Consider the following 24,267-nt stretch of genomic DNA (forward strand, 5'->3'; position numbering starts at 1 on the left):
ATTGATTATTTGCGACTTTTTGAAATGTGGCAATTTGTTTTTTTTTGCAATTAAAAATGTGCAAGAAAGTAAAGATGAAGCGTCTCTTGATTCTGCGTAAAACTCACTAACCCTCATCAGCCATTTAGAAGAATTTGACTCAAAACGACCACGAATACCATAAGACAAATAAGAAAAGTCGCTAAGAAAAATGACCTCTTTTTTTTTTTGTGTGATGATCTTTTTAAATGCAGAAATAAAAGTCCACAGATTTTGGGCTCCTCTGGGATAGTGGAGTAGAACTGTGCAAACGTCGAGATTTTTACAAATTATAATTATTAATTATTAAAGTTCCTCCTTGATAATTAGGAATATTAATGATCCCACTAGATCATCAGGGATGATGAGGTTCATATTAAGGACTTTGAGACAATATCATGAGTGATGAGGGACAAAGATTTCTACAGATGTAAATAATGAGATCTGTCGTGGACCTTCATAACTCCCATCATATGAATTTTGTGGTAAAATTGCAAACAGTAGACCATCAGGGACAATGATGCCTTCTCTAGACCATCAGGGACAATGATGCCTACTCTAGACCATCAGGGACAATGATGCCTACTCTAGACCATCAGGGACAATGATGCCTTCTCTAGACCATCAGGGACAATGATGCCTTCTCTAGACCATCAGGGACAATGATGCCTACTCTAGACCATCAGGGACAATGATGCCTTCTCTAGACCATCAGGGACAATGATGCCTTCTCTAGACCATCAGGGACAATGATGCCTTCTCTAGACCATCAGGGACAACGATGCCTTCTATAGACCATCAGGGACAATGATGCCTTCTCTAGACCATCAGGGACAATGATGCCTTCTCTAGACCATCAGGGACAATGATGCCTTCTCTAGACCATGAGGGACAATGATGCCTTCTCTAGACCATCAGGGACAATGATGCCTTCTCTAGACCATCAGGGACAATGAAGCTCCAACCACTAAGGTTCCTTCTGGGAAAGAAGAGCTGTTGCTGGTTCATCAGGAAGAATAACATTGGTGCACAGGATATCCACTAGCCCATCAGGGATGAGGAAGCCCCCCACAAAACTATCTGGGGGAATGTACAGGCATCTACAGTATATAAGTAAAAGACACTAATATTAACTGATGTTAGTTGTACCCCTCTCCTCTGTTTTGGGGCGATGTTTTAATGTGGGTTATTTGTAGAACACAAAGACAAACACATTTTGGTTCATTAGTTGTTTTATTGATTTCATTTGACTTCATCGTATGACACCGGACTCCACAGATCTGACATCACTGTCCCTCATCCTCCTGCACACAACCAACATGCTGTACTCCACACACATCCAGAGCTGCAGTCACAGAAATGATGGCTACCGCCTGGATTCTAGCAGACGCCCCCTGGTGGACAGCACGATGGGAGATTGTTTTATATTATGCCACTTTGGATACATCATTGCTAAACCAGCAGGGGGCAGCAGTGACATCCAGCAATGAACAGGGAACCAATACATTCTACATGCAGATTGAGTGGTGACTGGAGTACAGCAGATAGTAACTAAGGGTGAAAATGGCATCAGGGATCTACACAAAAAAAAAGGTAAACGGACTGTTATATAATACTGATGTGATCACTACCATCGGCTCCTGTCCAATGGGGGAGGGGGGGTCTTTAGCGCCTTCCTAAAGTGTTTTTTTTTGTCTCATCCCCTTTGTCCATGAGCCGTATGGTAATCGTAGTTTTTAATGGCACAATACAGGAGATTATTAATTCGAAAAGGAAAGTATAATTTTTGTGGGGTGGAATTAAACAAAAAACAATGTATTTTGGAGGTGCTTTTGTTTTTAGGGCTTTCACTGTGTAGTAATCAGGACTGAATACCGTATGCTCTCGATTATGGCGATGTCACACTTTTATAGGTTGCATTTTTTACATATTCTGAGAGCAGAACTCGTTTTAATTTTTTGTAGATGATTTTTTTTTATATATATATATATATATATATATATATATATATATATATATACACATTTTTTTTTATGGGGTAAGCTGCTGTTTTTGTTTTTTATAATGGTTCTTTTTATCGTCTTTGCAGTCTTCAGCGTGCAGTATACTGTAGATGTAGCAAATGACTTACACTCTCCGGGACCACTGCCCTAGCTTAGTTGATCGTTCGCAGCGGTGACGTCACATCGACAGCGCTGCAGCCAAGCACAGCTTAGTGGCTTGTGCCATTTACATCTGCAGAACCGCTGAGCTCAGTGATCGGATGCAGCCAAACAGTCACCGAGGCAATGATGGTCACACAGTACTGGACCCAGGGAGGGTGAGTAATGCACAGATTGGTTTTTTTTTTTACATATAATTAAAGCTACGGGCAAAAGTTTATTTAAAGTCGACAACGCTTTTAATTCTCTGAATTTATACAATTATGGCAGTAAAAAAAAAATAATTTATTTTAAGTCTTGTTACATTTGCACACTAAAACCACTTCTTTTCCCTAAATAGTGATTTGTTTTTCTGTCTATAACATTTTATACTTTAAACCACGTCAGGGCTTGTTTTCAGTGGGATAAGTTCAAGCTTTCATTGTGGTAATTTTAAGATAACACAAATCTTTTCCAATTGTTTATTCTGTTTTCTAATGCTCAAAACATTTTTTTTTTTAGGATGTTGATCATGAAGGATACATGTGATGATAACTGTATTGTTTGAGTCACAACAGAACTTTTCCCTATTAGCATTTTGTAAGGGGAAAATATTTTTTTTTTATATTTTTCTAAAAACTTAAAAAAAAAAAAAAAAGTTTAGTAAAGTTTCACTATGGAACACACGATTATATGATTACTTCTATAAAATCCTGCAGTACTTATGTAATGAGTTTAAAACTGAATAATAGAACAGATGACAGATGTTGGTCTCTTCAGTTGTCAATGAAACCTATTGGCACAGCGATCACTTTAAGGAAGCATCTGAAGGGTTAAACAGCGAGACTGGTGCCACTAAACCCCCCCAAACAGCTCCTATCCCCTCCTTTCCCTCAGGCGCCTCACACCCCAGTACGGATGTAATAAAGGCGTGTGCAGCAGAATAAAGCCCCCTACTGAGCATTTTAAAAACCCACCACAAGACCACCTACTCTTTTTTTTAGGCTTTTAGTAACTTACTTACTTTTGGGGCTTTGTGACTCTTACTGTAGTTTTTTTTCTTGTTTTTATTATTATTATTTTTTTTATTTATAGACATAATTTCACTTTCTTTTTTTTTACTATGGGTAAGTTGACAGTTTATAAAAAAAAAAAAAAGTTAAAAAATAATTTCCTTTTTGAATATTAGTTGATGTTTGTGGTAATTATAACCTTTCTGTATTCAGCATTAATTTTCAGTTATTTTATGTGCGTTTGTTTATTTTTACTCCTTTTTTTGTACTTTTTTTTTTGTTTATAGTTGATCCCTTTTAAAAAAGAAAAAAAGTTTATTATTTGACACTCTACTTTTTGCAAACATATATGAGCCCAATTAGACTCTGCAGATCACTCCCGCTTCAGGCGATCCCGGAGATCATATGATCGGTCATGTGACCAATGCAGGCCGCCGCGCTGCTTTTGCCGTCAATCCATAAGTGATTATGAATACAGACAGGACAGAGCGTGAACAAGACTTCTGTCTTTAAGAAGCCGTCAGCCACTGACCATGACATTAAAACCATGAAATGTGAGGTATTTAAAAAAAAGCCGATATCTTCTTTAATTTTTCATCCATTAACTGCATTCTGTCCTGAAAAACAGACAATAAAATTCCTTTTCTCCAGAACTCAATAATCTGGATTTCCCATGGATCCTTCATTACAAAAAGCCCCGGATTCCATTATATCTGTAAACTGATTTGGATTATTTTTCAGAATTTAAAGTGCTAGAAGTGCAACAACGTTTCAATGTTTAAACTCCTCGTTGATGGCGCCCACTGTGGTCTAATTTTGTACATTTTTACTAGTAATGTCCAAATACTGGAGAAGATTGTCCAATTATTCTTATGGATTCTGTTGTGTAATAAGCAGTTTACATATCCACCACAAGATGGCGCCACTGAAGCATCGCTGCATAGACCCCGGGCGTCTTGCGCTGGATCCCCTCTGATCTCAATCCGGACAGTCCAGAGTTCCCAGATCTCCCTACTGTATCGGATTACTGGAGTCCTCTGGTAATCCATAGGAAAACTGAATGTGTCGGCCGAAGGACAGAACTTCAGCTCCGTGAGCGAGACAGCAGGTCCAGAGCTGTAAATAGGAATATACAGGGTTAACTTAGACATGTATACCATCACCACAAATAACTTTATTCCACTAGACAATCCTCTGAGCTAAACAGCCCAGACTGACACATTGTACCAGACATTCATCTGTCCAAGTCAGGAAGGATTGTACAGACTAGATACAATTGTAACAAACCATCATCAGTGAGAAGTACAGACGTCAGGCACAGTAAAGCAGCAAGAATATTCCCATTCACTGACTGCAAGCAGGGATCTTGAAATACAAACCCACCCTGCCTGTGCTCTGCCCCCCTTCAGCAGAGGGTGTCAAGACCGCCGTAAAAACGGCAAACGTCGCTCAAAAATGTTACAACTTTTACGTCAGAAATCTTCCATAAACACTTTGATGAATCGGCCCCAAAGTTTCTGTGTCTAAAGTTCTAGCACCTCTCACTCACCAGGTAAAGTGTGAAGACCCCATAAAAGAAAAGAATTATCCCGACCACCACATACAGCGCGGTGTAATACACAGACGGGATGTAGACCACCACAAAGTACAGGTTAATAACGATGATCAGTGCAGTGAGGAGAATGGCGACTACTTTACTGACTCTGCGGAGACAAAAGGCACAAAGATCAGAAAAGATAGATAGTATTAGAGTGCTGCTGTCTAACATATGTACACAGTGACTGCACCAGCAGAATAGTGAGTGCAGCTCTGTAGTATAATACAGGATGTAACTCATCATCAGTAATGTATGTACACAGTGACTGCACCAGCAGAATAGTGAGTGCAGCTCTGGGGTATAATACAGGATGTTACTCAGGATCAGTAATGTAATGTATGTACACAGTGACTGCACCAGCAGAATAGTGAGTGCAGCTCTGGAGGATAATACAGGATGTAACTCAGGATCAGTAATGTAATGTATGTACACAGTGACTGCACCAGCAGAATAGTGAGTGCAGCTCTGTAGTATAATACAGGATGTAACTCAGGATCAGTAATGTATGTACACAGTGACTGCACCAGCAGAATAGTGAGTGCAGCTCTGGGGTATAATACAGGATGTTACTCAGGATCAGTAATGTAATGTATGTACACAGTGACTGCACCAGCAGAATAGTGAGTGCAGCTCTGGAGGATAATACAGGATGTAACTCAGGATCAGTAATGTAATGTATGTACACAGTGACTGCACCAGCAGAATAGTGAGTGCAGCTCTGGAGTATAATACAGGATGTAACTCAGGATCAGTAATGTAATGTATGTACACAGTGATTGCACCAGCAGAATAGTGAGCGCAGCTCTGGAGTATAATACAGGATGTAACTCAGGATCAGTAATGTAATGTATGTACACAGTGACTCCACCAGCAGAATAGTGAGTGCAGCTCTGGAGTATAATACAGGATGTAACTCAGGATCAGTAATGTAATATATGTACACAGTGACTGCACCAGCAGAATAGTGAGTGCAGCTCTGGAGTATAATACAGGATGTAACTCAGGATCAGTAATGTAATGTATGTACACAGTGACTGCACCAGCAGAATAGTGAGTGCAGCTCTAGAGTATAATACAGGAGGTAACTCAGGATCAGTAATGTAATGTATGTACACAGTGACTGCACCAGCAGAATAGTGAGTGCAGCTCTGGAGTATAATACAGGAGGTAATTCAGGATCAGTAATGTAATGTATGTACACAGTGATTGCACCAGCAGAATAGTGAGCGCAGCTCTGGAGTATAATACAGGATGTAACTCAGGATCAGTAATGTAATGTATGTACACAGTGACTCCACCAGCAGAATAGTGAGCGCAGCTCTAGAGTATAATACAGGAGGTAACTCAGGATCAGTAATGTAATGTATGTGCACAGTGACTCCACCAGCAGCATACTGGGTGCAGCTCTGATCAGCTGCTAGTCAGTGTGGTGATTGCGGGTGTGGTGGCTGCAGATCCTGCTGTGAGCTCCTGATCTCTGAGAAACCAACACCTCTCCACCTGGGGACCTGCTCTCTCTCTTTCCCAGGGAGGGAGCGGGTTTCTGGGATGAGTGATGGAGCCAAGTCCCAGGCTTCTGCTTCCCGAACCAGGCCGGCGGGGGGCAGAAGAAACCAGCAACCGGCCTGCACATCAGAGGACTCGGGGGTGAGACGCTGCACCAGGAGTCGCAGCAATGTGGCTCCTACTCCCCCCGGAATTGTGGAGACCCCCAGAAGCCGCAAGGCTTCCAGCATGGAGGAAAAGCCTGACAGCGGCGTGCAAGATGGCGCTCCTTCCGGAGGAAAGCTGAGTGCTCACGGAGGTGAGGCCGACCTCCCTGAGGGGGAATGGGCGCTGCAGGGACCCCGGGAGTCTGTGTCCACCTATGCCTCCCGGGTCATGATCCGCCTCCGTGAGTATGAAGATGCCAGTAAGCTCATCAGGAGGCTCCGGGAGGAGCTGCGCTGCACAAGCGCCAAAGCTGCGGGGGCCTCCAAACCAAGGAAGGCAAAACTCCAAGCCGAGGTAAAAAGACTGAGCAGTGAAATTCAACGCCTGGAACTTAGGAAAGCCACCATCAGAGAGCAGAGTGGTCCTTTCAAAGAAAAACTTATAAATGAAGACCGCTTTAGAAAAATGGCTGATACCAGAGAGCAAAGGCAGATAGGGCTGCAGCCTGAGAGCCAGGTGGATGATGAGAGTGATGATGACCAGCAGCAAGCCCCACCTGGCAGCCTGCAAAGTCACCCGCAGGCCACGTGCAGCGAGCTCCCTGCAGGACAGGCGACAGTGACATCCGGTCGCAGTTCTGCCGGCTCTGGGGAGGACAGTGACAGCAGCGGCCAGGGAGGGGCGCTAATGGCGGAGATTAAGCTCCTGGAGTCCCCAGTGTGCCTCCAAAACTTCCATCTTGGTGACGATCTACCAGAAGAGGCACCTGGGGGCCACAAAAAGGCAAAGAAGACCAAGCCAAAGCTGCAGGAAGCGGTAAGATACGTATATGCCCCCCTCCCTGTACCCCCTGAGTCGGCGGCAGGCTCAGCTCACTGTATAAGCCCCGTTGCCCAGCCCAGCCCGGGTTCTGCTGTGGATCCGGTGCAAAGGTGCGGGGAGATTACAGAGCGCGGTAGTGAGGCGCAGAGCTCCGTCTCTGCTTGTAGTAGTGGGGACGTAGCAGGAGGTGCATCAGCCGAGAGGCTGGACAGTGAGGGCGGCCCGGCGGCGGGCGTTCCATCAGGCCACGATGCTGTGGTGCGCTCCTCAGTGGGAGGGGGGAGCAGCCCGGTGTCGGGGGCAGCTCCGGTAGCCTCGGCACCTCTGAATGCTGTTGCCGCTGATCACTTAGTTGAGAAGCGGCGGCAGTGTGAGGGGGCAGTTGGGGCTGAGCGTTCCGGTCCTCCCACGAAAGTGCTATTTTGTGTTGGCGTCGCTGGTCCGGAAGATCCTGATGCTAAAGATCAGCGGCGCCTAACTGCAGCTAGAGATCAGCGGCACATTATACCAAATGCCAAACAGCGGAAATTACCGACCGATGATGTGGAGGGCACACATAAGACCGGGGGTGAGGTCGCCTCCAGTTCTATGGAGGTGACTGAGCCCCTTGTGCCTGATGCGGAGGTCAAAAGGTCATCCACCATTGTTACTGGTCCAGCAGGAATGAATGTGGTGGTGGAGGTGAATGAGGATAATTCATTGTCTAGTGGTGTGGTTGCTGGTTTGGTGGAGGGTGAGATGGAGGTGGGTAATGGTGATACTGTTGGGGCTGATGTGGTCACTGGTCCGGTTGCCCCCCCGGGGGTGGCAACACCTGTCCAGAGTTATGCCAGTGTCACCTCCGGGGCAAATAGGGCATCCTCCTCGTCTCCGGGCTTTGGGGACGGCATGTTGCAACGGCGCCTTCTGGAGGCTCTAAAGAAGGGGGAGAGATCACTAATGGTAGAGGGTCGAGAGGTTGATCTATCCTTCTGGATAGAGAGGAATGGCCTCGGGGCCTTCCGAGAGCAAAAAGGGGGAGATACAGTGTGGTCCCTCCCAACAGCCGGGCCAGGCAGTGTGCGTAGGAATGTGGTCCGTCTTCGGTGGAGGGGCAGTGATGCATGTCCGCCAAGGTCTAAAGTTGTGGAGCTCCTGCTGAGGATGGGCTTCAAGGCGATTGACATCTACGCCTTGATACATCCCTATTCCACGCCTGAGTTTGATGTCAGCTTTGTTCGGTCGGAGGGGCTTGAGCTCTTCTGGGCGAATTATGAGTTGGCAAAAAATGAGCCCGGCTGGCGAGACTTTGCCGTTCAGGCAGTGTCTCGCCAAAACCAGATCAAGAAAGTGACAGTGATGACTCGTAACGAGTCGCTTTCTTGCTATGACATCATGACGTGGCTTGGTCGGTATGGAGAGGTGGTGGAGATGCCAAAGAAAAACCGCGACGAGTTTGGTATCTGGTCAGGGGCCTGGACGTTTATGGTAAAACTTAAGCGTTCAGGTGGTACGGTTGTCCACATTCCATCGTCTGCCTTCCTGGGTAGGGATCGTATCTTGGTCTTCTACCAGGGGCAACCGAAGCTCTGTCACAGGTGCGGCGACCCCACACACTTCAGTGCAAACTGCACCGTGCAGAAATGCGCGTTGTGTGGGGGTGTCGGCCATCTTGCCGCCTCTTGTGTGGAGATTAGGTGCCACCTGTGTGGTGAGTTAGGCCACCCATTCAGCCGTTGTCCTCGCTCCTTTGCTAATGCAGTCGAGACCCCGGTGGGAGTAAGCCGTGAGGCCGATTCTGCTGGGGAGGGGACTAGCAGGGGTGGGGGAGCTGAGGGGCCAGGGAAGAAAAGCAATAAAAAGACGCCTGCCCAGCTGAGGCGTCTAGACAAGCGCAGACAGGAGAGGGAGCGAGGCGAGCCCCGGGCTACTGGGGCAGCCCCTGTCCTGGATGCCAGTGTTGCTGCTGAGGCCCCGAGGGATGATGAGTTGGATGAGGAGGTCAGGAGGATCCACAGGGAGGAAACTGCCTCTGCTTCAGAATCCTCCCATTATGAAAGTATGGATGAGGATAATAAGCGGTGGCTAGAGCACAAGCGTAAGCTCGGCACCAAAAAGAAGAGAAAGAAGGGAGATAAAACATTTTCTCCCGCTCTGACCAAGGTACCTAAAGAAGGTAAAACCGACTCCCCTCTAGTTGGTCTTTCTAACCGGTTCCAAGCCCTTGATAACATCTCTTCCTCTGAGGAGGAGGCTGAGGGTGAGGTTCCGGCTTCAGCGGAGCTTACAGGGGGCGCCGAGTCTCCTTCTCCTGGGGATGCAAGGTCCTTGGGGGGAGGGACTGGCCCAGAGTCCGGAGACGAGGACGAAAAAAGAAGGAAAAATGTGGGAATGGACACCTCTGTGTCATTAAAGAGGGGGAAGGATTCCTCCTCTGAGGCAGAGGATAAGGGGAGTGGGAAGAAGAAAGCCATCTAACTCAATCACCAATGATGGCGGTACCCACTCCGTTGACGCTGGCGTCCATTAATGTCGCCAGCATTAAGTCAAACATGGCTAGATTTGCGGCCTTTGATTTTCTCAGCCGGGTTGAAGCTGACATTTTCTTTTTGCAAGAGACCAGGCTGCCAAATATGGCAGAGGTGTTTATAGCTAAGAGGGAGTGGAGACTCGGGCCCTCCTATTGGTCTCTTGCGGCCGAGCCGTATAGCGGAGTGGCGGTCCTTTTTACTGCACCGGTAGAATGCCGACGGGTTATTGAGTTAGAAATGGGGAGGTGCCTGATATTAGATGTCCTCATGAAGGGACAAGAGCTTCGGCTCATTAACATCTATGGTCCCCAATCTAAATGGGACCGGAAGTGTCTCTTTATGAGGATCAAGCCCTACCTTTTTACGAGTCGGCAGGTCGTCTTTGGAGGGGACTTCAACACTGTCACGAGGCCCCGGGATAGAGGAGGTTCCAGAGACAAGCTGACTTATGATAGCGTCGCCCTTAATAGTATAGCTAGTGAGGCTCGCCTGGTGGATGTCCACATCCGGCACACCGCAGGCCACGAGGGGTTCACCTATCATAGAGGTAACTATAGGTCCAGGATAGACAGGTTTTATTTAAAGGAGGAAGCCGTCTCTTCAGCAGTATCTGTTGTTGAGGTGGAGTTCTCCGATCACTGTTTGATTTTGTTTTCCCTGAATGTTACAGAGACCCCCCGGATGGGAAGAGGCTTTTGCAGGCTCAATTCGTCTCTCTTGGAAGAAGCGGAGATAAGACAGTCCTTTGAGGATTTTCTTCAGAGCCAGGTACCCTTACTGGATCTTTGTAGTAGTAAGTCAGAGTGGTGGGAGATGTTTAAGAAAAGGGTGGCGAGATTCTTCCGCCAGCTCTCGAGCCTCAGGAGCCTGGACAGGTACCGCCTGTATCAGGGCCTGAGGAGGAAACTCGAGCATCTTGTCTCAACTGGAGGTAGCCGCGAGGAGATCTCCAGAGTGAAATCTTTGCTAATGAGGTGTCAGTATGATAGACACGCATCTTTGGTTTTTGAGAGGGATTACGGGAAGTACCGCTCGCCCGACCCTTATAGAAACTGCAAGATGTCAGTGAATAGTAAAGTTGTTACAGGACTGGTTGACACTGCGGGATCCCTGAAAAGATCCAGATCAGGGATCCTGGAGGTCGTCAGATCCTTCTACTCGCACCTCTTGGGGAAGAGGGATCTGGATTGGGATGAGATGTCGGCTTTTCTGGCTGAAGCCGTCCCCGAACAAGGGGTAGACCCCTCTCTTGGCGTTTTGACAGAGATGATCAGGGAAGAGGAAGTTAAGTTGGCGATTGAAGGGCTTGCCCTAAAGAAATCTCCTGGTCCAGATGGCTTAACATCTGAATTCTATAAGACCTTTAAGGATGCCTTGGTTCCCCTCTTGACTGAGGTATTCAATGAGTGTCTTTCCTCGGGCACTCTGCCAAAGTCAATGAGGAGGTCTGCCCTGATCATCTTGTCAAAGGGTAAGGACCCATCTTGCATTGAGAATTGGCATCCCATAGCGCTTCTCAATGCAGACAGGAAGGTTTTGGCAAAGGTGCTGTTTAATCGGCTGGTGAAATTTGCACCCCAGCTCCTTTCGGGGGCCCAGCATTGCTCTGTTCCGGGCCGCAGTACAATTAGTGCTGTACTCTGTGTCCGAGAGGCGGTGGAGCAGGGTAGGGCTGGCCACTGGAAGGGGTACATGCTGTCATTGGACCAGGCAAAAGCGTTTGATCGGGTTAATCATGAGTACCTCTGGTCTGTCCTTCTGAGGTATGGCCTGCCGGGGGGGGTTATTGATTGGCTTAAGACCTTGTACTCTGGGGCAGAGAGTTTCCCGCTTGTGAACGGTTGGATTGGCAGCTCTTTTGAGGTTGGGTGTGGTGTTCGCCAGGGTTGTCCCTTGAGCCCGCTACTGTACGTGTTTGCGATTGACCCACTTCTTAGGAGGGTGGAGCGTGGACCGTTGGCTGGGATCGGGATGGACCGGGCAGCACCGGAAGCCACTCTGAGAGTAGTGGCGTATGCCGATGACGTCACCGTTTTTGTTTCCTCTGATGGGGAGGCAGAATGGCTGATGTCAGAGGTAAATCGCTACTCGGAGGCATCCTGGTCTAAGATCAACTGGGATAAGTGTGAGAGTCTCTGGCTGGGAGGAGGAGATCCTGGTTTTGATCTCCCGGACGCCCTTCCAGAACCCAAAGTCTCTGCAAAAGTTCTTGGCATCGAATTTGGCCAGGGGGATTACCCCAAACAAAATTGGAACAGCAGGCTAGAGATCGCCACTCAGAAGGTGAACCAATGGAAGGGTTGGTCTTTGACCCTAAGGGAAAGGGTAAACCTGATCAAAACTTACCTGCTCCCTTTGCTGATCTATCTGGGCAATGTGTGCATCTTGCCAGAGCCTCTCTGGACTCGGGTCTACAGTTTGTTCTTTCAACTGTTATGGAGGAATAGACTGAACCTGGTCAAGAGGGAGGTTACTTACCGTACGAGGAGACTAGGAGGGTTGGGTATGGTCAACCCTGTGGTATTCCTTGTGAATACCTTCATTAAGATCAATATTGCAAACCTCTGGAAAGAGAGGGCTCCTCCGTGGGTATTCTCCTGTAAGGGATGGTTTCAGCCTTTCTTCCAAGAATGGGAGACAGGAGGGCAAGTGAAGGATCTCCGCACACCGCATGGACATCTCCCGGCTTACGCTACCGTGGTTCTGAAGGTAATTCGCCGGTGGGGTCTGGGAATGTGGGAGGTCAGGACTCTGCCAAGGAAGCTCCTTGACAAAGGGTTCTGTTGACCCATTTTCAGAGGCCTCTGGCGCTCAGGGATTGCCCAAGTCGGGATCTTGGGGTGGGTCTGCATCTTTTGAATTCTATCAGGATCCCCTCGAAGGTTTGGGACTTGGCTTGGCGCTGCTTCCATGGGAAACTGTATGTGAGGGACAATCTGAAGTGTAGGAGCTCTGAGGGCAGGAACTGTCCTCGGGAGCATTGTGGTACCATGCTTGAAAGCATGGACCACTTCCTGCTTCGTTGTCCCTTTAACACAGAGGTGTACAACAGGGTGGGCGCCTCCATTGGCTGGCCACGGCTGGCCGGTCTCTCTTATGCGGAATGGGCCTATGGAGCATTCGGGGACCTGGGTGGTCGGGACCGCTGCACCTTATTTCTAGTTAGTGCAGTGGTTAGGTATCACACGTGGAACGCACGGTGCTTAGTATCGACACAGCGGAAAATCCTCCCAGTGGACGATGTGTTTAGGACCATACTCGGTGACCTGGTGAAGGTGCGTTCTCTGGAGTATGAGAGACTGGGTACACGGAGGGCCGCTCTCCTCTGGAGGGGCTTTTCTTTTAGTGTGCCCTAGTCTGGTCATCTCCTCTCCTGGTGGTGGGCTGCTGCTGACACCATAGATTTTTGTTTTATTGATCAGTACACAGTGATGTAGGGCTGCAGGCACCGAACTTGGGCTTTGTCAGTTGTGGTTATTGTATTGTTTGTTTCTGTATATATTGTATATATGGGTTTGGGTGTAGGTGTTAGGTTGGGTGGAGGGAAAAGGGGGGAGGTGGGTTCATCTTGTGGGACACTGGTTATTTGGGTGAAAAACTGGCACTGCCTGATCTGGCCTATGGACGTTGGACATGGACTGAGGCATGAGGCGCAGGACCAGCTCTCAGGTCAGTGCCGGGGAGGGACTGGTGGGCTCGAGTGTGGGGGGTTTTGTTTTGTCTTGTATATATTTGTATAGTTAGTATTTATTTTATTTTATTTATTTAAAAAAAAAAAAAAAAAAAAAAAAAAGAATGTATATATTAGTTTGTATATAATTTGTCGGTTATTGTTTATTATATTGTTATTTTTTGTTTGGTAACCGGACCAGATGTCACAGTGTAAGTAGTTATTATTGTGTATATATGTATAATATGTGTGTGTGAGGAGAGAGGGAGCGGCTGGACCAGTTCATTACATTGTTCATTTTCTGGTTATTAAATTTCTTATGTTTCTGTTATTATTATTGTTATGTTTTTCATTTTTATAATAAAAGATCTACAAGATGTAACTCAGGATCAGTAATGTAATGTATGTACACAGTGACTGCACCAGCAGAATAGTGAGTGCAGCTCTGGAGTATAATACAGGATGTAACTCGGGATCAGTAATGTAATGTATGTACACAGTGACTGCACCAGCAGAATAGTGAGTGCAGCTCTGGGGTATAATACAGGATGTAAATCAGGATCAGTAATGTAATGTATGTACACAGTGACTCCACCAGCGGAATAGTGAGTGCAGCTCTGGAGTATAATACAGGATGTAACTCAGGATCAGTAATGTAATGTATGTACACAGTGACTCCACCAGCAGAATAGTGAGTGCAGCTCTGGAGTATAATACAGGATGTAACTCAGGATCAGTAATGTAATGTATATACACAGTGACTGCACCAGCAGAATAGGGAGTGCAGCTCTGGAGTATAATACAGGATGTAACTCAGGATCAGTACAGGATCAGTAATGTAATGTATGTACACAGTGACTGCACCAGCTGAATAGTGAGTGCAGCTCTGGAGTATAATACAGGATGTAACTCAGGATCAGTAATGTAATGTATGTACACAGTGACTGTACCAGCGGAATAGTGAGTGCAGCTCTGGAGTATAATACAGGATGTAACTCAGGATCAGTAATGTAATGTATGTACACAGTGACTGCACCAGCAGAATAGGGAGTGCAGCTCTGGAGTATAATACAGGATGTAACTCAGGATCAGTACAGGATCAGTAATGTAATGTATGTACACAGTGACTGCACCAGCTGAATAGTGAGTGCAGCTCTGGAGTATAATACAGGATGTAACTCAGGATCAGTACAGGATCAGTAATGTAATGTATGTACACAGTGACTGCACCAGCTGAATAGTGAGTGCAGCTCTGGAGTATAATACAGGATGTAACTCAGGATCAGTAATGTAATGTATGTACACAGTGACTCCACCAGCAGAATAGTGAGTGCAGCTCTGGAGTATAATACAGGATGTAACTCAGGATCAGTAATGTAATGTATATACACAGTGACTGCACCAGCAGAATGGTGAGTGCAGCTCTGGAGTATAATACAGGATGTAAATCAGGATCAGTAATGTAATGTGTGTACACAGTGACTGCACCAGCGGAATAGTGAGTGCAGCTCTGGAGTATAATACAGGATGTAACTCAGGATCAGTAATGTAATGTATGTACACAGTGACTCCACCAGCAGAATAGTGAGTGCAGCTCTGGAGTATAATACAGGATGTAACTCAGGATCAGTAATGTAATGTATATACACAGTGACTGCACCAGCAGAATAGTGAGTGCAGCTCTGGAGTATAATACAGGATGTAAATCAGGATCAGTAATGTAATGTATGTACACAGTGACTGCACCAGCAGAATAGAGAGTGCAGCTGTGGAGTATAATACAGGATGTAACTCAGGATCAGTAATGTAATGTATGTACACAGTGACTGCACCAGCTGAATAGTGAGTGCAGCTCTGGAGTATAATACAGGATGTAACTCAGGATCAGTAATGTAATGTATGTACACAGTGACTCCACCAGCAGAATAGTGAGTGCAGCTCTGGAGTATAATACAGGATGTAACTCGGGATCAGTAATGTAATGTATGTACACAGTGACTGCACCAGCAGAATAGTGAGTGCAGCTCTGGGGTATAATACAGGATGTAAATCAGGATCAGTAATGTAATGTATGTACACAGTGACTGCACCAGCGGAATAGTGAGTGCAGCTCTGGAGTATAATACAGGATGTAACTCAGGATCAGTAATGTAATGTATGTACACAGTGACTCCACCAGCAGAATAGTGAGTGCAGCTCTGGAGTATAATACAGGATGTAACTCAGGATCAGTAATGTAATGTATATACACAGTGATTGCACCAGCAGAATAGGGAGTGCAGCTCTGGAGTATAATACAGGATGTAACTCAGGATCAGTACAGGATCAGTAATGTAATGTATGTACACAGTGACTGTACCAGCGGAATAGTGAGTGCAGCTCTGGAGTATAATACAGGATGTAACTCAGGATCAGTAATGTAATGTATATACACAGTGACTGCACCAGCAGAATAGGGAGTGCAGCTCTGGAGTATAATACAGGATGTAACTCAGGATCAGTACAGGATCAGTAATGTAATGTATGTACACAGTGACTGCACCAGCTGAATAGTGAGTGCAGCTCTGGAGTATAATACAGGATGTAACTCAGGATCAGTACAGGATCAGTAATGTAATGTATGTACACAGTGACTGCACCAGCTGAATAGTGAGTGCAGCTCTGGAGTATAATACAGGATGTAACTCAGGATCAGTAATGTAATGTATGTACACAGTGACTCCACCAGCAGAATAGTGAGTGCAGCTCTGGAGTATAATACAGGATGTAACTCAGGATCAGTAATGTAATGTGTGTACACAGTGACTGCACCAGCGGAATAGTGAGTGCAGCTCTGGAGTATAATACAGGATGTAACTCAGGATCAGTAATGTAATGTATGTACACAGTGACTCCACCAGCAGAATAGTGAGTGCAGCTCTGGAGTATAATACAGGATGTAACTCAGGATCAGTAATGTAATGTATATACACAGTGACTGCACCAGCAGAATAGTGAGTGCAGCTCTGGAGTATAATACAGGATGTAAATCAGGATCAGTAATGTAATGTATGTACACAGTGACTGCACCAGCAGAATAGTGAGTGCAGCTCTGGAGTATAATACAGGATGTAACTCAGGATCAGTAATGTAATGTATGTACACAGTGACTGCACCAGCAGAATAGTGAGTGCAGCTCTGGAGTATAATACAGGATGTAACTCAGGATCAGTAATGTAATGTATGTACACAGTGACTGCACCAGCAGAATAGTGAGTGCAGCTCTGGAGTATAATACAGGATGTAACTCAGGATCAGTAATGTAATGTATATACACAGTGACTGCACCAGCAGAATAGTGAGTGCAGCTCTGGAGTATAATACAGGATGTAACTCAGGATCAGTAATGTAATGTATGTACACAGAGACTGCACCTGCAGAATAGAGAGTGCAGCTCTGGAGTATAATACAGGATGTAACTCAGGATCAGTAATGTAATGTATGTACACAGTGACTGCACCAGCAGAATAGTGAGTGCAGCTCTGGAGTATAATACAGGAGGTAACTCAGGATCAGTAATGTAATGTATGTACACAGTGACTGCACCAGCAGAATAGTGAGTGCAGCTCTGGAGTATAATACAGGATGTAACTCAGGATCAGTAATGTAATGTATGTACACAGTGACTGCACCAGCAGAATAGTGAGTGCAGCTCTGGAGTATAATACAGGATGTAACTCAGGATCAGTAATGTAATGTATGTACACAGAGACTGCACCTGCAGAATAGAGAGTGCAGCTCTGGAGTATAATACAGGATGTAACTCAGGATCAGTAATGTAATGTATGTACACAGAGACTGCACCTGCAGAATAGAGAGTGCAGCTCTGGAGTATAATACAGGATGTAACTCAGGATCAGTAATGTAATGTATGTACACAGTGACTGCACCAGCAGAATAGTGAGTGCAGCTCTGGAGTATAATACAGGAGGTAACTCAGGATCAGTAATGTAATGTATGTACACAGTGACTGCACCAGCAGAATAGTGAGTGCAGCTCTGGAGTATAATACAGGATGTAACTCAGGATCAGTAATGTAATGTATGTACACAGTGACTGCACCAGCAGAATAGTGAGTGCAGCTCTGGAGTATAATACAGGATGTAACTCAGGATCAGTAATGTAATGTATGTACACAGAGACTGCACCTGCAGAATAGTGAGTGCAGCTCTGGAGTATAATACAGGATGTAACTCAGGATCAGTAATGTAATGTATGTACACAGTGACTGCACCAGCAGAATAGTGAGTGCAGCTCTGGAGTATAATACAGGAGGTAACTCAGGATCAGTAATGTAATGTATGTACACAGTGACTGCACCAGCAGAATAGTGAGTGCAGCTCTGGAGTATAATACAGGATGTAACTCAGGATCAGTAATGTAATGTATGTACACAGTGACTGCACCAGCAGAATAGTGAGTGCAGCTCTGGAGTATAATACAGGATGTAACTCAGGATCAGTAATGTAATGTATATACACAGTGACTGCACCAGCAGAATAGTGAGTGCAGCTCTGGAGTATAATACAGGATGTAACTCAGGATCAGTAATGTAATGTATATACACAGTGACTACATTTTTCATGATTTCAAATGTAAATACATTGAATATTGTGTAATCTGAGATTGTAGACTGATTTTCTTATTAGATTGTTGCACATTGATGTTTGTGTTAAATCCACATGAAACTTACATGCCATTGGTGAAATCGTGCATCAGGGGGCGCATGCTGGTGAACGTCAATATCGGGAGCAGAGCAAATGGGAGCTGGAAAACAATAAGTTAAGAAAATGACAGATGTTGTGCAGCAGCTGCGGCTCTGCGGCTCTGGTGCCTGTCTCTGCTCACGTTCCTGCAGCGATGACATCACGTACAGCCACAAAACTGCTGCAGCCAATCACTGGTCTCGAGCTTTACATGCGGGCATCACCGCTGCGGCCAGTGATTGGCTGATGTATCTGACGTCATCGCTGCAGGGAATGTCAGGGATTGCAGCAGAGGCATGATGGAGGATATCACAGGTTATATCTAGGAATGACTGATATTACAGCGGCACCGAGTGCCTCAATATCACGTGATGTCACCAGCTAGAATATTCTGATTTACCAAGATGCTTTGCAGGACGTTAAGCAAATCGTTCATTTTCGACAGGTGCGAGACATCTTGGAACGCGGCCACAAATATGGTGGGTATGATGGCGCAGGACCTGGTGAAAAGGACTCGGTAGAAACGTGACCATTTCAGGTTCAAGAATCCCTGGATGTAATAAAAGATGTAAGTGATAAGTGCGAAGATGGAGGAGGAGCAGTAATGACATCACAGCTGGACCATTATACCCCTATAATCTACTGCGTCTGTGTATATAACGTACAGGGCAAAATCTGCAAGGAGAAGCGGATATTATCGTCACCTGTCTAAGATATTTCTCATTCGGTTTCTTGTTATTGTCAAGATCTCTACTTGCTGTCAGTGAATAGGAACATTCCAGATTGCATCCAGCAAGTAGAGATCTAAACAGATGTAATACTTCACTCTGCCAATCAGTGGTGGTCCCGAGGGTGGGATTGCACTTTATTCTTGAGGATAGTCCATCAGTGTTAAACCTCTTTTAAGTCATAAATATAACATACGTAGGGGACAAGTATAGATGACCTATATATTCACCTCCATCACAAACTGCCCGGCGTACGTCCCAGTCATCGTGGAGCTCTGCCCAGCCGCCAAGATGCCCACTGCCCAGATGTAGAGGGCGGCAGGACCAAAGAAGCAGCCGAGAATAACACCCTGTGCAGAGGGAGAAGGGGCATCAGAGGGCACAATGGAACAGTGAAAATATATATATATATATATATATATATATATATATATATATATATATATATATATATATATATATACATACATAGTGCTAGATAGGTGGACAGCACTCAGAACAATAAGTGGTGCATGAGTAAAGGTTTCACCCTATACCACATGTACTAATGGATACTCGGCGCTCAATAAAAAAAGGAAGAATGTTTGTGATATGTTTCTTTATTTTATTTCATAAAGAAATCCCAAATCAGGTGACGTTTCGGCCTTCTAGATAAAGGCCTTTATCAAACACTATGACAAACAGAAAATTAACATTTACAAAGACATCAAAATATAATGAATAATAAATAAATATAACATAATATATAATTTCTGGACAAAATGTAATTATCATATCATGAAAAAATCTTGATTATTTATTTTTAATTTTTTTATTTTCATCATCTAGAAGCGCTATTTCATCATGTCACACAGATGCGAGAATCAGCTTTGATAAAAAAAAAAAAATTCTTCTTGAGCAATTAATTAAAGCTGATTCTCGCATCTATATGATATGGTGAAAAAGTGCTGTCTATATGATAAAAATGTAAAAATAAATGAAAATTAAAAATAAATAATCAGGATTTTTTCATGATATGATAAGATATCATTTCTGGACAAAATGTAAATTGTTATATTTATTTATTATTCATTATATTTTGGTGTCTTTGTAAATGTTAATTTTCTGTTTATGTCAGTGTTTGATAAAGGCCTTTATCTAGAAGGCCGAAATGTCACCTAATTTGGGATTGCTTTATGAAATAAAATAAAGAAACATATCACGAACATTCTTCCTTTTCTTTGAGTGCCGAGTATCCATTAGTATATACAGTACAGACCAAAAGTTTGGACACACCTTCTCATTTAAAGATTTTTCTGTATTTTCATGACTATGAAAATTGTATATTCACACTGAAGGCATCAAAACTATGAATTAACACATGTGGAATTATATACTTAACAAAAAAGTGTGAAACTACTGAAAATATGTCTTATATTTGTGACACCCCAGGGGTCTGGTTGCCACAGTAATAGAGATATTATGTCTGAGAGCAAGTGGGAGGTTTCTCTGGTCAGGATCCCTAAACATGCAACACGGTTCGCCCAGACCTGGGAGGGGAGCAATCTGCCTTTAAAAACTGGGTCTGGGGCGGGATTAGAGCAGTCAGAGTCTGGAGAGGAAAAGTGAGATCAGGAGCTCTGTAGGAGCAGTAGCAGAAGTCCAGGGGCTGGAGCTGAGCAGAGCTTGCCCTGGATGAAGACACTAAAACCGGACACAGGAGTCCGAGGCTGTGGGGACTGATATAAACCCAGCAGCAGAAACCAGCCGGCAGGGGATTCCAGGTCCTCTGGCCATAGAAGCCCGGAGGCTCAGTCACAAAGAAGGGACCAGCGCCGCCATCCAGGAGCGGAGGCTAACAGAAGGCCCCAAGTCACCAGCCATACGGGTGAGCACCACACGGTATACTCAGGGACGTGGGCTACTTGTAACCGCTGACAGCAAGGTAGCCAGGAAGAGTGCAGATAAACGGGGAGGCCTACAACTCCACCTGGCCAGGGGAACTCCTGCTTGCTCGCAGACTGACCAGGCCCCTTATACTAGCCAGTACTCCCGGGAGGGTCTGCCTTGTACCATCAGTAAAGACCCTGAACTGCACCTCACGTCTCTGATTCCTTGCCGCTCCTGCACCATTAGCACTGGGACCCTCACACCATCACTCCCATCATCTTCCACATTAGCTGCCCTGAGGCAATACTTCTCCCGTGGGGAGTCATCCCATACTCGGCTGCGCAAACAACATCAGCCTCAGCGGTCTGCAGCGCAGCGGCGGTCCCCACTGACCGCAATCCACGGGTGGCGTAGTCGGACACTTATTACAATACAAATAGACTGCCACTGGTTTGACCACCCTGGGCACGGACCGGGTCACCGCCACACGGAGACTACAACCCCCAGCATTCTACAACAGGCCCGGTTCCGGGTTCCCCTGCACAACACAGGCCCAGGGGGCGCGTCAACTTTGGCGTAGTCGGCAGGATTTCGTGCCCGCAACCACCGGGTACTGCGTGCCTGAAAAAGAGACTTTTATCCTTACCTGTGGTGAAGTTTCCCGCCGTCCGGAGTCGTTTCCCGCCATCCGGAGCCGATTCCCGCCATCAGACGCCATCTTGGACCGTTTCCCGCCGTCTTCTGCCTTCTTCCCGCCATCCGCAGCTGCTTCCCGCCTTCGGACGCCATCTTCGGGACGCCGCACGGGAAGAAGAGGGGCGTGGACGCCGAAAGCGCGCGAGATCCGAAGCTCCGCCCCACGCTCCGCCCCACGCTCTGACGCTGCGCAAGGTCCTGGAAGGGAGGAAGAGCGACGCTGACGTCATCGGAGCGTGACGCCAGGTCCTCAACCCCGACGATCGACTGCGGAGCCGCGGCCTACGGAAGAAGAGCATCACAAGGTAGGCCACGGTCCACTAGGGGGGAGGAGGATGCCGGATACCGAGGGGAGCTCCACTGCCACAGTCACCGCCAGCGCAACCGCTGCAACAGTCATGCCATTCACCATGCCCTATATCCCGGGGGCAGCCTGGCTACCCCAGTACTCAGGGGAGTCACATACTCTAAATGACTTTAGAGAAAGACTGGATAGCCTCTTCCAGGTGTACCCCCTCACAGAAGAGCAAAAAGTGAGCATCCTGGTGGCCCAATTAATCGGGGCAGCCCAAAGGGAGGTAAAGTCCTGGCCACCTGGGAGGAAGAGGACTGTCAGAGACATACTAACCCGGCTGAAAGACACATTTGACACCCGCACCTCAGCCGAAATAAAACTAAGATTTTATGGGTGCAAACAACGGGCACATGAGAGTATAAGAGACTATGCTCTAAACCTACAAGAGGCCCTGAGAGCCATTAAGCAGGCAGACCCTGACAGCGTGGGAAATGAAGATAAGCTGTTGACTGAACAATTTATTGAGGGTCTACTGTGCAATGCCCACCGAACCCAGTTGCGGGCAATGGCCTTACAGGACCCTGACCTGGACTTTGCACAGTTCAAGGACAGAGCCATCCGGGTGCTCCGAGAATCGGCACCAGGTGGCGCTGTGACCCACAGGCGCCCTGCTATCACTTACCACCAGGAGACGGCGCCCTTGTCTGCAGGGCCTGTGGGAGCTGATGCGCAGGCTTTAAACAGTGACCCGGCTACAGACCTGCACCATCAGGTCCAAGAGCTGATTAAGAGCGTTGCCGCGCTAACCAGAACTGTGCAGTCTTTACAGGTCTCTTCTCCAGGAAAGATCCAGCTGGCATCCGGACCGGAGGACGTCCCGTGGCGCCGACTGAGGAGGACCCCACCGGCCAGAGGAAGACCCAGCGACCGGTACAACAAGGACGGACGACCCATCTGCCGCCGCTGCAATCAACCCGGACATGTGGCAAGGTACTGTCATTTAAACGGGCACAACCTGGGGTAGAGGGCCAACCCCCAGGCATAAGACCATCAGGCCCATCAAACTGGCGTGACAAATACGTAGGGGGATGTCCGGTCTTGCCTGTGGTACTGGATGGCATTCCTATGAGTGCCCTACTAGACACCGGGTCACAGGTCACCACCATCCCGTACGTGCTCTTCAAGCAGTACTGGAATGACTCGGACATAACCCGCTACCCAGATGACGACCTGAGTATCATCGCCAGCAATGGTCAGCCAGTGCCGCAGGTGGGATTCTAAGAGGTGACCATTAAAATCGGTAAAGTCGAACTGGCGGCACAAGGACTGATTATAGTGGACATAGACCGTCATGAGAGTCACCCTAGAATAACCTTGGGAACTAATGTGATTGAAAATTGTCTTGCAGAGGTGATTCTCATTTTACAGCAGGTTGCCAAGAACGCCAGTTCCGGCCAGCAGCGTGTGCTCCAAAAAGAGATCCGGGCACTGATGAAGCGGCAACAGGTGGAACTATCTGGTGGTGAGATAGGTAGCGTGAGAATGTGTGACCCGTTCCCTATTGCCATGCCCCCAAAAAGTGAGATGATGATTTGGTGCCGGGCAGCTATTGGTCTAAGAGGTAGAGACTATCAAGCAATGGTAGAACCAGTCTACTCAGACAGTAGGCCCACCATTTTGACAGCACGGGGGGTGGTCGATGTACGCCATGGGAGGGTGCCCGTTCGCATCATAAATATCGGGGAGAGAGAAATATACCTGCCCCGGTATGCCACGCTAGCCAAATTGTTCACCATAAACCAGAATTCTGTATAGGCCGTGGAACCCTTGCCTCCATCTCAACCAGAGGAAGGTAACGGCTCTAAGAAACCAATGTAGGACTGGTGTCAGCAACTGCATTTGGGTACTGACTCCACTCCCTCACACCAGAAACAGGGAGTCTATCGGGTGGTTCGAGAGTACGAGAGAGTGTTTAGTAAACACCCGCTAGACTTCGGGCGAGTAAAGGGGGTAGAACACCACATCCCCACGGGAGACCATCCCCCCATAAAGGAGAGATACCGACCCGTACCCCCTGCACACTATCAACACGCCAAGGGGATGTTTAGAGACATGAAGGAGGCTGGGGTAATCAGGGACAGCTGTAGCCCCTGGGCAGCTCCACTGGTCTTAGTGAAAAAGAAAGACAACACTATGAGAATGTGTGTAGACTACAGGAATGTCAACCGTATCACACACAAAGATGCATACCCGTTACCAAGGATAGAAGAGTCCTTAGCTGCATTAAAATCTGCTAACTTCTTCTCTACTTTGGATCTCACTAGCGGGCACTGGCAGGTTCCTGTAGCAGAGGCGGACCGGGAGAAGACCGCATTCACCACCCCGATGGGACACAGCGAATTTAACTGTATGCCGTTCGGGCTCTGCAACGCACCAGGAACCTTCCAACGGTTGATGGAATGCTGTCTGGGACACCGGAACTTCGAGACGGTCCTCTTATACCTGGACGA

General features: G+C 46.7%; 1 protein-coding gene across 1 annotated transcript in view; it reads right to left on the reverse strand.

Annotated features, from left to right (window-relative positions):
* Positions 1 to 1,232: 1,232 nt before the first annotated feature.
* SLC11A1 (solute carrier family 11 member 1) overlaps positions 1,233 to 24,267 on the reverse strand; it is a 191,939-nt gene continuing 168,904 nt past the window's right edge. The window contains exons 11-15 of the mRNA XM_073647412.1: positions 19,128 to 19,247; positions 18,570 to 18,719; positions 18,157 to 18,230; positions 4,722 to 4,875; positions 1,233 to 4,288 (exon numbers count right to left, since the gene is read on the reverse strand). Of these exons, the coding sequence (XP_073503513.1) occupies positions 4,184 to 4,288; positions 4,722 to 4,875; positions 18,157 to 18,230; positions 18,570 to 18,719; positions 19,128 to 19,247 (603 nt within the window). The 3' untranslated portion in view covers positions 1,233 to 4,183. The remainder of the gene's footprint in view (positions 4,289 to 4,721; positions 4,876 to 18,156; positions 18,231 to 18,569; positions 18,720 to 19,127; positions 19,248 to 24,267) is intronic.

The sequence above is a fragment of the Phyllobates terribilis genome, unplaced genomic scaffold, assembly GCF_046119375.1.
Source record: "Phyllobates terribilis strain yellow unplaced genomic scaffold, ASM4611937v1 Scaffold_9__5_contigs__length_417890890, whole genome shotgun sequence".
In the NCBI taxonomy this organism is placed as follows: Eukaryota; Metazoa; Chordata; class Amphibia; order Anura; family Dendrobatidae; genus Phyllobates; species Phyllobates terribilis.